The sequence below is a fragment of the Hoplias malabaricus genome, chromosome 2 (genome assembly GCF_029633855.1).
Source record: "Hoplias malabaricus isolate fHopMal1 chromosome 2, fHopMal1.hap1, whole genome shotgun sequence".
Lineage (NCBI taxonomy): Eukaryota > Metazoa > Chordata > Actinopteri > Characiformes > Erythrinidae > Hoplias > Hoplias malabaricus.
This window is the reverse complement of record NC_089801.1, coordinates 20885992-20900087: the sequence shown is the minus strand read 5'-3', so window position 1 is coordinate 20900087 and position 14096 is coordinate 20885992. Positions and strand designations below refer to the sequence as shown.

The 14096-nt window shown below is 40.8% G+C and overlaps 1 protein-coding gene across 3 annotated transcripts in view; it reads right to left on the bottom strand.

Annotated features, from left to right (window-relative positions):
- Nucleotides 1–795: 795 nt before the first annotated feature.
- dnm1a (dynamin 1a) overlaps nt 796–14096 on the bottom strand; it is a 77008-nt gene continuing 63707 nt past the window's right edge. For 2 of the 3 annotated variants that reach the window (XM_066651559.1, XM_066651567.1), the window contains 3 exons: nt 12932–13173; nt 11882–12088; nt 4808–6471 (listed from right to left, as the gene is read on the bottom strand). In XM_066651559.1, the coding sequence (XP_066507656.1) occupies nt 6405–6471; nt 11882–12088; nt 12932–13173 (516 nt within the window). In that variant the 3' untranslated portion in view covers nt 4808–6404. The other variant, XM_066651573.1, reaches the window with a different exon arrangement.

The following is a 14096-nucleotide window of genomic DNA, read 5'->3' as shown; positions in this document are numbered from 1 at the left end:
GCATATATATAGGCGTAGTAGTAAATGTTCTAGGGCTTAAGTATTGTGTTTTGTGGGTGTGTGGCCTACCCAGAATCACTGGGCATAAGGCAGGGTCGGGGTGACCGTCCTTCACAGGGACACACACACACACTTATGGACACTTTTGAGTGGCCAATCCACCTACCAACACGTGTGTTTGGAGGAAACCTGAGCACCCGGAGGAAACACACGCAGACACTGGAAGACCACACCACACTCCTCACAGACAGTCACCCGGGGGAAACCCACGCAGACGCAGAGAGAACACACCACACTCCTCACAGACAGTCACCTGGGGGAAACCCACGCAGACACTGGAAGAACACACCACACTCCTCACAGTCAGTCACCCGGGGGAAACCCACGCAGACACAGGGAGAACACACCACACTCCTCACAGACAGTCACTTGGAGGAAACCCACACAGACACAGGAAGAACACACCAAACTCCTCACAGTCACCAGGTGTTTATGTGTGTGTATGCATGCATCCATCCATCCATCCAAAATTCCTTGGAATAAAATCTTTTTACATTCACTTCCATTGAAAATTCAGAAGGTTTTTTCCTTCTGTAAAGTAATTATTTTGGGAGATACATGTTTTTAATTGGACAGCGAAACATTTTATATATAAATGAATTATGTCAGTATTGAAGAGCCAACCAATACTATAAATACTACTGCTACTAATAATAATAACAGTACTAAGAACGTGACATTTCTTCTGGATGTAAATAAAATAACGAAGAATGACAGCCATGTAGTTTTGATACACTGAACTTTATTGTGTTGAAGCGTCCTACTGGACAACTCCACCCCACAGACGAACTTTACAGAACACACAGTCTCTCCTCTCTCTCAGATCAGGGACTCTACATCTCCTCATGCTCCATCATCACATTCTTTGAGTAATAACATTATAACAGTTCAGCAATGTTTCACTCCCTCTGGAATGCATCATTATTTTATAGAAGCTGTATTTAGAGCATTCACCCATAATAACCAATAATAATGAAATATTCAGTAATCATACTCAGGTGGACTACACTAGAGTCTAAACAGTGGAAGCACGATTTCCATAAATGCACCACGAAGATACGTAACACACTTAAGTAAGATAAGTCCATGATAAACTGTTTACTCAAATAATAAAGTCTGTAAGGGGGGTTGAGAGGCTGTGTTGACGTTAGCGGTGAAAGGTGCTACTTTTCTGGGGAGTAAAGAAAGGGCTGTGTGTCAAATGGCTCTATGCTTCCTATGAAGTGGCCCCTGTGTATCAGCCATTTTGGAATAAGCCACATCAGACACGACTCCATTCTCAACATTTACGTGCACTGTTCAAGTGCCAAAGCCTTAGTTCCATTAGTCCACTACGTAGAGCCATTTGAGACAAAGCCCAGGACGATATTAACATGATTATTGCCTTGGTACGGCACAGTGGTGACCCACTGAAGGTTGTGTTGGCATGCCCAACAAGTACAAGTACAAACAGGCTCATTACAACAACAGACAAACAAACAAACACACTGTCCACTCTTTAATCAAGGGCTGAGATTGTTGTTCTTATCAAACAAAAAAAATAAATAAATAAAAATAACACAGGAACAAAACTATCATTTTCTCTATGCATAGACCAGCAGAAATGTATATCTTTATTTATTCATATTTATTTTTTAAAAGACTTAAAACAGGATTCTTTAAATTCACCATAAATGGTCAACATCAGGCTCAAGATGAATTTGCATGAACTCAAGACTAATTTTAGACTTCAACTAAAGTAAGCATCCATAAGAGGTGCATCTGATTTCAAACGTCTCATTTCAAAGACAAACAAAGACAAGTGAAGGGGGGTGTGGGGACTTGCCTTGCACCATACACAAGTTTGGGTACCCCTGCTTAAATAATACCCCTGCTGTCTGTTGTTGGTTTTTCTCAGTGAAAATAAATACACACCTCTTTTACAGAAAAACGCCCGTTTACTGGTGAGCTGCTGTTTTTTTTGTTGAACGAAATGTGTTGGCGGTTTAACAACCACCCAGAGACAGAAATGCTAATATTCAAGTGTGCTCTCTATAAAGGATGTGTTAATTTGTTTATCAGAACATGTAATTTCAATAAAAGACACACAAACTCTAAGGAGAACCCAGGAACCTTCACAGACTGCAGGTCTACGCTGTGAATAATGGGATGAAAGGTGACCAGTCCGTTAAAGGGCCGATCCTCTGAATATATTGCACTTTCTAATAGATCCCGCCTTGCTATATATACTGTTACATCTAGGTGGAAAGGTGGATAAGTGTCAGAAGGCTGCACTCACATTCAAAAAATAATAAATAACTTAAAACAAGGTCAAGGATTTTATTTTAATTTCGCTGCATCAAAAAGAAGTCGTGCTAAAGGAATACTACAGTTTTTTCACCACAGCCCATACAAACATGCCCTAAATATTGCGAAACATTGCACAATGAACCAATAAAAGGAGGGACCTCAGCTGCCATCCTGGGTGGAGTTTCCAGTCTCTACTGAGGAGATATTAAAAAGTTTTAGTGGCTCAAAATTACTAGAGAAAATATAGAAAATAGTAAATGAACAGAATGTTCTAGAATTAGTTTTTGTGATGTCTGTGGGTGGGGTGGGTGAGGCCTATAGGGTTGCCAGTTTGGTCTTCTGCTGCAGGCCCACTACCCCAGGTGTGTGTGTGTGTGTTTGATTAACTGGTATGGATGAGTTTAATATCTAGTCTTATTTCCACTGTCCTGAGTTACAATGAAAATAAAAGCATGTCAAGTTGGCAGTGGTAATAGACCACGTAACATAGATGTTACAGTTTAAATAAATAAATAAATCACTGTAGTATTCTTTTAACTAGTTGTTGAAGATGGCTGTAAGAATAGACGCATATTTGAGGAAATACCGAGCTACAGAATTGCATTATCTTATTCTGAAAGTCTGTTTCCACCAGGGGATTAACCATGGAGACTGTTCAGAAACTGGTGACGGACTTTGCAATAGAAACATCTAGAAACGAGCAAAGAGGCAAAACACAATAAACACACTACAGAAAGGTTCAGCCGTGGTCAACTGACCATTTTTGATGGACTCTTCAAGTGAAAATGTGTGAAGAGATCCTCCAGAGGGAACACACTTCAATATGTTGTTCACTCACAATGAAAAATTTAAGTTTTAAAGAGTTTAAAAGCATAATCAGCTATTTTCTGATGTATTCCAGATTCTGTGCTACATTTATTTAAACCTAAAACCCTAGGGGACCCTCTCTATGGAGAGTACGACAATGAAGCGTATATTTTATGTCACAATTTTTTTTCAGTATCTTAAATTCAGCAAATAAACGGATTGTTCTCTGGAGAGAATGTGCTCACTTGTTTAGTGATAAAACCAACAAAGCATGCCATCGGACAAGGGGTACACAAACCGTGAACACAACTGTTATCTCCCAATGTGTTTTGGTGGTGCTCCTCCTCTCTCCAGTTGGAGAAACATCTAGAAACATCTGTCCTTCAACAGGAATGGAGCAGAAGAGAAGACACAAACAACTGGAAAGGGCTCCATCTCTCTGCCCCATCCCACTCTCCCATGTGCTGGTGGGCTCTGGTTTAGTTTTATTTGCTGCTGAACATGGTGGGAGTCCAAGAGTAAAGTCAAGGAAAGAGGAGAAAGAAGGAAAAGGGAAGAAGGGATGAGGGGGTTAAGACTTAGGAAGGAGACGTTCGGGGAGTGAAGGGCTGCCCTTGTTTGGCCAGCTGAGCAATACAAGGAAAAGAGGGAGGAAGAAAGAAAAGATACGTGTAAATATCAATAAAAGCTATACATCTGTGTATTAGAAATGAATAGGAAGGCCTCAAGGTCAGCAAGTCTGGAAGAAAACACTGACCGTTTTATCCTCTGGCTTATTGCATTTATTTATTTAAGGAATACTCTGCTATCTCCCAACTTTAACTGTATCTGCCACATTTGTACTGTGTCATTAGTTACCACAGTCAATTATCCAGCTGGAGTATTCTGTATTAAGAAAAGAGCTTAAAGGGACACTGTGATATTTCTGACTTAAAATTACAGCTTTAAAATCATTGTGAAGCTTCAGTGAAGTGTAATTCTCAAGGAGAATGTTTGACCCTTTCATCATGTCTTTGTAAAAACAGTTAAAGTGATTTTATTACCCTGGTGCAACACCAGGGAATAGAGGGTTAAATGTGTATTATGTAAGATGGAGTGTTGAAGTTGCAGATTGCAACCGACTAAATACCCCTCCCTCACCCCTCACGTTTTAATCTGCCTCTTCAAGATACAAACTCTTGGCCTGTGCTGGAAGTGGACGTCACTGTGAAGATCTGAAGCTCATGAAAACATGGTTTTGTAGATTGTATTCCTTTCCTGCTTATAGACTGAATTCTGTTTACTGTCCACTAGCTTGTGTCATTAGTGTGTTTCTTAGCAACAGGTTTTCTATTCAGATCTATGTATAAAGAAAAGTCTCTGGATTATTATCTGTGGTAACTAACAGTACACTTAAGATGGAGATAACTTTGAGATTTGCTGTAGTTTTCCTTTAGTCATTTTGTCTGACCAACATATGAACACAGAGCTAACTGGGTCAGCCTTTAATCAGAACATTTCATACTCTGGGTTCATGTGGAGTTTTTCAGTACAAACACTGCCATTCAGAATGCTTCTGTTTTCAAACTAAAACCAAGGGAAAAACTCTTTACCCTTCACGTTAGCTGGGTGTCGTCTTCCGGCCTGTGACTTCAAGGACCGCTGTCCCGAGAAAGAGTAGGACAAAGGAAAGAAACACAAAGCAAAAAAGAACATGACAGAAAGAAATGAGCATAAAAAGCACACTCCAAAAACCCGAGATGCAGTTATCCTTGATTCTCCAGGTGTCACTTTGGAGAGATAATGCATCTGTTTGGGTGAGAGAAAAAAGGCCCCCTGATGCGGTTGGCACTTCATTCAGCAGAAAAAAAAAGAGGTCACTACAGAACTCAAAGACTGGTCAGTAGCATTAAAGAAGCATGGAGGCAGAGGAAAATGAAGGAAGCAAACATACGTGTTCATATATAAGGTAAACAAATAAGAAAAAGAGAAAGAAAGAAAGAGACAAAAAACAGGAAGATGCATTCTGATTTTTAAAGGCTTATGCTGTTTTGGCCTCGCTCTTATAAAGTGTCATAAGGAATATAGTGCACGTAGCATGAGCAGGGATGTAAACTTTAGAATATGTCTTCAGTTGTTTAAGCTTCACTTAAACCTTGTGTCACAAGTGCGAATGATCAGAGTCTGATTACATCAGTTTTCATAAAGGCTGCTTTAGTCAGTTTCACCCTAGAAACTCTTATGATAACAGTTCCTTGTTGGAATAAGCCTTTACAGATATGAAGCTATCACAGTTTTTTGAACAGTGACCTACAGTAAAGCGTTACCACAAAGATTCCAAGTATTACGTGACGTAAAACAAAAAAAACTACAGCAATAATAATATAAACATATCGTAACTGACACTGATACTGAGGTGTTTTATTACTTAGCAGTTTTAGAAATGAATGCTGTCTTAGTTTAAGGGTACTTCTCCCAGGTAGAATGCAGATGTGGGCTACTTCTGTAAATATCTGGTGACATTTGCCCCTAGTTTGGTGGTTAGTGGCCCTCATATGTGGCAAGTGGGTCAGGAAAATGAGGGAATGTGGGCCAGACCAGCGCCAAAATATATTCACTGTCTGCGAGGCTGATAGAGTGTAATTAATATCTCTTACTGACATAAGCTGTTAATAAATTCTCAAGTACTGCTTTACAAATACACTACGCATGTTATAAAGTCCGTATATAGGCAGTCTTTAGATAAAGTATTACTCGGTTCCGATATATACACATAGTATTGTTGACACAGTTTGAGGACCTTATGTCCATTGGTTATGAGAAAACTGCCACAGGTTTGAGTGACTGGGTGACTGTGTGTATATACAACAGTAAGATTAATGATATTAAATAATTATTGGTGTAACATCAGCAGGACCTAAATATCACCCAATATTATCTGATAAATGATATGTCAGTAATGCTGTTAAAACCTAGTCTTTCATGGACATGGTGATTGTGATTGTGACAGAGGGTTTAAGTCTGGTGTTTGGATTAGATTTCACTAATTCACTTATAAATTATTGGTGTAGGAGTGTCTCGGGTTTTAGATCCGTGTCTCTGTTTGTGAGTGTTGTGAAGTAGGAGAGTGTGTGTGTGTGTGTGTGTGTGTGTTGCTGCAGTGCAGAAGAGTGAGTGTGTTCAGTCTGGAGGAGCACAGGGCTGGAGGGGTGGAGTTTGGACCAGGTGGGCATGTCTGTTTCCTCTGTCTGTCACGGTGGAAGGAGGGACTAATAGTCTAAGAGGGAGGAGTCTGTGGATCTGATTGGTCGGGTGGGTGAGGCCGGAGGTCGTCGGCTGCCATGGAAACACAGACAGACACACACACACACACACACACACATACACACGTACACACACAAACAGAGAAGACACAGATGAGACAAGGACACACACACACACACACACACACACACACACACACACAAACATACTTATGATTATGGGGACAATATGCAAGAACATATTCACAATTCACAACATATGAGACAATGGATTCTGACTGAGACTATGGGACTACAGTCATAAGACTGACATTTACTTATAGAAATCAAGATCCATTACAGTTATGAATACAACATTAAGAACTGAAATCTATAGCAATAAACTCACAAACTGGAATCATTTACAAAAATGTATTTATAATATACAGCTGTTCTTTATGGAGCTGAATTTATAAACCTTAGGGTTGTAAATCCCTGACTTCAAAACAGTTTAAGTCACTTATGATTCCTCCAGAAACAACTTAAGAAAGTGTAAACCTTCTTATTTAGACTCATAAACAACATAAAAAAACATTAACTCTGTGTATATCTGAATATATCATGAACAACACTAGCACCATTGCCTTGACACTCAACATTAAGAGGTTGAGAAGGAATAACAAGACATGGTGCTGTGAGGACGTTGCTGAATACTTGAATCTTGTTCGTGACATCGCAGGGAACAGAGCGATGTTCCAACATTCAGCAACAAAACAGCAAATGAGTGACGGCACAAACAACAAACGACTGACCAAAACTTATGTGTATGTGTATGTAGATAATGTTTGTTTTGTTCGTTTGAAGTGAGATTCCTGGCTCAGAAATATTAGCGTGGTCAAGAGAGAGCATCTGAAAAACGTACAGCCTTTATTCTGACCAAATGAACATAAATCCCTTAACGGAAACTCATTAAACACACACACAATAAGGGTTCAGCAGGCCACACACTCTCACACAAGGGCTTACAAACGGTGTGTTTGTGAGCCCAATAGGCTCCCTTGCCTATTCCAAACCATTCTGAGACCTAAGGCACGTTCAGCAGGGTTTTAAAAGCATAGTCCAGTGATTTTCATCTTAATCTGTTGAATCAAAATACACTGAGTCAAAATTAATGTATCAAAGGTTATGTGTTCAGAAGACAGTGAGAAGTTTTATCCCAAAAAAACACCCCAAAAACTGTTTGTAGAGTATTTTAAGGAATATTTTCATATGGATGACCCAGTTTACGCTCCATAGAGTGGGTCCCTGTAATATTTCAATGACTGTAATTCAGGTTTTAATTAAATATATATATAGACAGACATGAGGCAAATAAGGCTGGAGCATACCTTTAAACTATGTAGTAGTCAGATAGAGATACATTCTAAAGAACAGACTTTTATTAAAATACTTGAGTGCTATCATTCATTCTAGTAAATCTATCTCTATCTGCAACCCCAGGCTACTGAACATGACTCTGTTTCCTTCAGTCTTCTGCCATTCTCCAATGTTATTATATCAGTTTGCAAATAAAATTAAGCAGCTTATTTTGCTATGTTTACTACGTTGCTTAGAAGGGGTTTGAAGGTTGGGACTGGGGGGGTTTTGGTGCAGCACATTTTGGTGAAATTACTGCTCAAATATGCTTGAACCTAAGTATATATTTGAGCAGGGAAACCATCAAACTGTGCTAATCTCCAGCCCACAAGACTAAAGCCCTACCCACAAATGCATTCTTTTATAGCTAGGTTGGACAAAGCTGGACATGGTTAGCTTTGGAGGATATTGTCCAAAATCACAATAAACCTGATGGAATATTGTAGAGCACAGGATATTATATATATATGCTTTATAATTAATTCAGCCACCCATTCACTGTCTGTAACCATTTATCCAATTCAGGGTAGTGTCCAGAGCCCACCTGGAAACAAGGCGGGAACACACCCTGGAGGGGGAGCCAGTCGTCCTGGTTTTATAATGCATAGAGATTTCATAAGAAACAATACCAAACATACTAGCATGAATGGCTTTAATGTTAACATCACCTCATACAGATGTAGTAGCCGTCTGTGAAGTAGATACCAATAGTCATTTGTGGGTGGAGCATGAATGGACCAATTAAACAATTCCAGATTAGAGTATTAGAAAATGAAGTATGGCATACTGAAGTAACTCAAGGTGTCTCAGATATTTAATCTTCTGTCCACTCCCTGAGAGTCCCCCAGCTGGACACATGCTAATTTTATTTGCTAGCGTGTGTGACGGCATGGAGGACTGTATAATTGGTGCTGTGTGTGTCTATGTGTGTGTGTGTGTGTGTGTATGTGTGTGTGAGTGTGTATGTGTGTGTGTGTGTGTGTTTGTGTATTCAGGGAGTGTTCAGAGGCAGACGGCCATGCAGCAATATGCGAGAGAGTGGTTATTTTTTTAGGGCAATGGAGTTAGGGGTTAAGCACCACACACATACCGGACACGCTGCTCCTCACTGGTCACTGATTGTAATTCTGTGAAGAGCAATCATAATCAAAACAGGTGGAGGCGGAGTGGAGGAGGGGAGGAGATGGAGGATGTGGAGGAGAGGAGAAAAGGAAGGGAATGTGCAAGGAAACACGGTTTAAATGGAGGAGAGACCCACAGCACGTTAACACTGCTCCAGTCGCAGCCACTAACACCACTGAACTGCAAAACGTCCGGGTCGCAGAAATAATTACACTACAATTCAGCTCCAATTCCAAAAACCAGATCAGCTATGAATACAAAGTAATATGGATGTTAACTAGTTTAAAATGACGAGTCCAACATAACTTCATCTCGGATGTTGTGCAGTTCACTTAATGGATTATTACATAAAGGACAGGAGAGTTAGCCTGAATGTTAGAAAGTCAGTAGCAAGTTGTAGCAAGTGGTGAAAGGATATTTTTTGTCAGGCTTTAACATTTCATAACTAGATTCATACAGGAGCCTACCTGGAATCATTGGGGGAATACACCCTAGTGGGAACACACCCTGGAGGGGGCGCCAGTCCTTCACACAGGGCGATACACACTCACTCATTCACTCACACCTACGGACACTTTTGAGTCGCCAATCCACCTACCAATGTGTGTTTTTGGAGCGTGGGAGGAAACCGGAGCACCCGGAGGAAACCCATACAAACACAGGGAGAACACACCACACTCCTCACAGACAGTCACCCGGAGCGGGACTCGAACCCACAACCTCCAGGTCCCTGGAGCTGTGTCAGAGACACTACTCTAACGGGATTTAAACCTCTCTACTCATGTTACACTCTTTTTTTTCTTCCAGTGCATAATGTAATCTGCATGAAATTAAGAGAGATATATATGTCCTTGCAACTTTAAACAACGAAGATATATTATTTCATTTTAGCTGGATACTGTAGATTAATTTAGCTGGTAATCACTTAAACTGCAGCCCTGCCAGCCCTCATTGGACTGCCTAGATGGATACCAGCAAGTTGTATCCACCGGTTAAACATTGGCTGCGCATATGCATTCCCTCAGGTGTGTCAGGTCAGTGATGGGAAAACACATCCTTCCTCTAAATCCAGACAACCCACTCTGGTCCAGGTGGTCTGCATGTATAATGAGTTACTGGGCTGCTCACATTTATTTGGTACAGGCAGCTCTCCTGGGTCCCACTAATAGTCCATGTACTAAGAGTAGATTCATGTTTTTAAGTAAAATATGAGAGATTCACCACCTGCTACAGATGTTAAGGGAGAGTTAGGTTCTGTCGTTTGAGGTGTGGTGTGTATGTAGGTGTTTGAAAGCAAGCCGCTGCCCTGCGAGTGTGAGACCGGCCCATTTCACAACACAAGGCCACAGCAGCAGAGCAGAAGAAAACAAGAAGACAAAGCAAACGTTATCAGTCTCTCTCTCACACACTTTGTCACCTACCACCTCTGCATCCCTTCAGCTGCCTTTAGTTTAGGAGGGCGGTGTCAAGGTTCGTCTGTGTGTGTGTGGGTGTGTGAGTGTGTGTGTGTGGGTGTGAGTGACTGTAATAATGCTCGTTGATGTGTAAATAGAGCATCATGGGGATCTCCTCTTTAATTCAGTAGACTTTACACTGTGCGCAGGCAGATGTGCTCGTGTGAGTTCATCCAGATGTTGAAAACACATAAGACAGTTAATGAGCAATTGCTGGAACGGTTAAACCTTTGAACGAACAGTGACGTAGAGACTAATGGTGCATTCAGACATTACTCCTCAACAAGGTCATCAGAACAACATGAGGTCATCTAAAATACGATCAAATGCAAAGGTTTTATTGATTTTCTAAATGAAATTAATCATGTATTAAGATGAGTTTTTACGTAATTTATAGAAATAAATGAATAAATAATTAAAATAATAAATGTGCTGTATTTTTTCATATGCCAGATTTTTTCCTCAATATGTGAAATACCAATAAATATGTAACACGTTTATAAATAGTTGTATACAATAGATGCATATGTAAAATATTACTGATGCTATATTGATACGTTTGGGATAAATCAGTCTATATATTCATTTAACAGACTATTTAACAATGTGAGCATTCATATGACTTTATTTGCAATAATTTTATTTATTATCCATCAAAAAAAAAGTATATCCTCAGAAACTACAGTGTTATTATAGTTTTAATAATGTAATATAGTTATATTGATTTTAATTGAATTTTCACACAATCTGTGCTAGCTATGACTCCCTCAGCCTCCCACACTGCCACCAACCAGAATCCTACTTCTCGGGAATCATGGACCTAAGATCACTGGCTGTACTTACTGCCTTCATCAGTCATTCATGTATAACCTGTGAGCTGTGACAGTCACGGGTTTCTGAAGAGCAGCTGAATGCACCATTACTAAGACTAATTTACTGAAGATTAAGAGCATACACAGAGGGGGGTTTTGGGTGTTGTGCGAAGAAGCTGGTGAGTTAATGATTGCAGACTGGTGAGCTCTTATCGTTTAAACGTCGAGATGGTGAGCGGTGAAGGTCTCTAATCATCACTCACCCACACCGCTCCACTGAGAGGTCTCACACTCCTCGGCTGAGAGCACAGGGAGTTTCTTATTAGAAAGAACTCATAACACAGTCAGTTTTACTCAGCATCTCTTTCCAACAACAGCAGGAACTTGATTTTCAACCAGAAGATGCAGTGAGTCAGTTACGTTTTCAAAGTGGGTAAATCTGCCCTAAAGGATTCAAATGTTTACTCTCACTTTCTTAGAGGAAATATATCTTTTCATGATAAAATGAAATAAAATTTAAGACAATTAAGGGCCTGCCCTAGTGAATTGTTAATAACTTTTAATCCTATAGTGCAGCAGTGCAAGTTTATTAGATTAAACTTGATAAGAATATACTGAGTAAAGAAGGATACTGAACAAAAACAAATAGCTTTTCTGTATAAATTCTATGAATGTTTGAGCCCTGGTCAGCGTCTCTCACCTGGGCACGCTGGGAGGTGCACGGTTCGGCCGAGACGGGACCTGAGGTGGGGGTCCTCCAAACGGGTCAGGAGAAGCCCCAGGACGAGAGGGCACAGGTGGGCCCCCTGCAGCCGGGGGAACAGGGGCAGACCCACGGGAACCAGGACGAGCTGGGGGTCCCGGAGGAGGGGCCCGTCTTTGGGGAGTGGGACTAGTGGCTGGTGACCTAATGGTTGGAGAAAAAACACAGAAAAGTTCAGAATGGATCGCTTTATAAACTTTTTCCAATAGAATTCAAACAATTATTTATTTTGAAAATTAGATGTATGTATTTTTCACATAACACCAAACACACATCAGTCGGCCAAAACTAGCTGTGTGTCCTGGTTTAGAGATCACTATCCTCTTAGAGCAGGGGTCGGCAACCTTTACCACCTTTACAACCTTTACCTTTTCTGCATGCAACAAAACATTTTAACTCCGAAAAAAAGACGTTGTGTTGACGGTTAAGTAAAATACTCAATGTCTATTTGAGCCTTTGTAGTAATGAAAAAACAAACAAACAAAAATGCTGTCCTCTCTCTGTGTGCCGTCATCTTTTTACTGGCGCTGTGCAGTCAGCGGTCAAAAAGTTCAAGAAACCGCACACTGACGGGTGTCGCACATTGGAAGTTGTGACGTGTATTAAGAGCGACAAAAATATTTTCAATATTAAAATATTTTAGATGTTACAAGATCGCCAGATTCTTCATAGAATTACATTTTGAAAATGAACGAACCAAAATAAAATACACTTTAATTAAATACTCATTAATTATTTTCAAAAGCTGAGCCGCATCAGAGAGATCAAAGAGCCGCGGGTTGCCGACCCCTGTCTTAAAGTCACTGGGCTGTGAAGCGGTGGAATTGTGGGCTTTAGTTGGGCTTTAGACACTTTTTAACAGTAGAGGGCGCCACATAACCACTTCTCAGTTTGCTTTCATTTCATAGCCGTGTATCACTTCAGCATCTTGGACAATATAATGGCACTGTAACAACCCGAAGGTTGTTGCAGTCTCTCTTCTCTCACCTTCCCCCGGAGCCAGTGCGCTGGACCTGGAGCCAGGAGTCGTCGACAGGTGGAGGCAGGGCGGTGGAGACGGTGGTGGTGCTGATGTCTCCGATGATGTGGAGAGCTTCTTTGAGAGCGTGATACATCCTCAGCATCTCGTCTCTGTGTTGAGCCTGCTCGGCCGACTCCTCCATCAGAGTGTTCTGATCTCCACAGGAGTACAACTGGGCCAGCAACTCTGCGTTAATGAACTCCTTTGTCTGATCACAGGGCGTTTGTGTGTGTGTGTGTGTGTGTGTGTGTGTGTGAGAGAGAGAGAGAGAGAGAGAGAGCGAGAACAGAGAGAGAGAGAGAGAGAGACATTAGTAATAGAACACAGGGCACTGTCTGAGACTGAACATTGGCTGTGCAGAGAAATACCCATGGAGATCTCTTTGGAAAGAAATGTAACAAAAGCTGTACTCCAGGTAAATCATAGACACACGTCCTCCAAAAGATACATAGTGCAGTTTCTGCATCGCTGACCCAAGGTGTAAAAACAACAAAGGCACTTTTCTCCCTATTACAGGTCACTGGAGCATCTCAATGATTTTTGAAGCTGATATTTTAAAATGTAAAAAATACCGACTAGCATTTCCTTTAAATATATGTTTTTGCATTTTCCCCGTTTTTGAATAATCCAGATGTTAGAGTTTTCTGTTTATCCATAGGGTTTGGTGCCAAAATACCAGTTGTCTTGCTACCTAAGGCCTGCGTCCGTGCCCCTAGCTCTGCTGTGTGTTTATCAGCAGCACTGTTTATCAACAAAGACCACAGGGACAGTAGTTAGGCTGCATTCTCTGAGGTCATTTAAGAAAATTAGAGAGTAGCTCTATTCATGCAAACTCTGTGTGTCTGTCTGAGAGCGAGGAACATACAGTGCCTTCACTCACATCTCAAATAGGCCTAAAAAGTGTCATAAAACAGATCACAAATAGGCCTAAGACAGGCCTAAGACAGAACTCAAATGTCCTAAAGCAGGCCTTAAGTCCCACTCTGTGAAAAACAAGCGTTTAATCTTGTTAGCATGTCTGTGTGGAATTGTTTGTTAGGAGATATCATGAGAGAAATAAACAGTGGCGTCATGGCTGAGTGTCATCCTGCTTTGCAACTGCAGTACTCTAAAGACTCAGATGTGCAATTT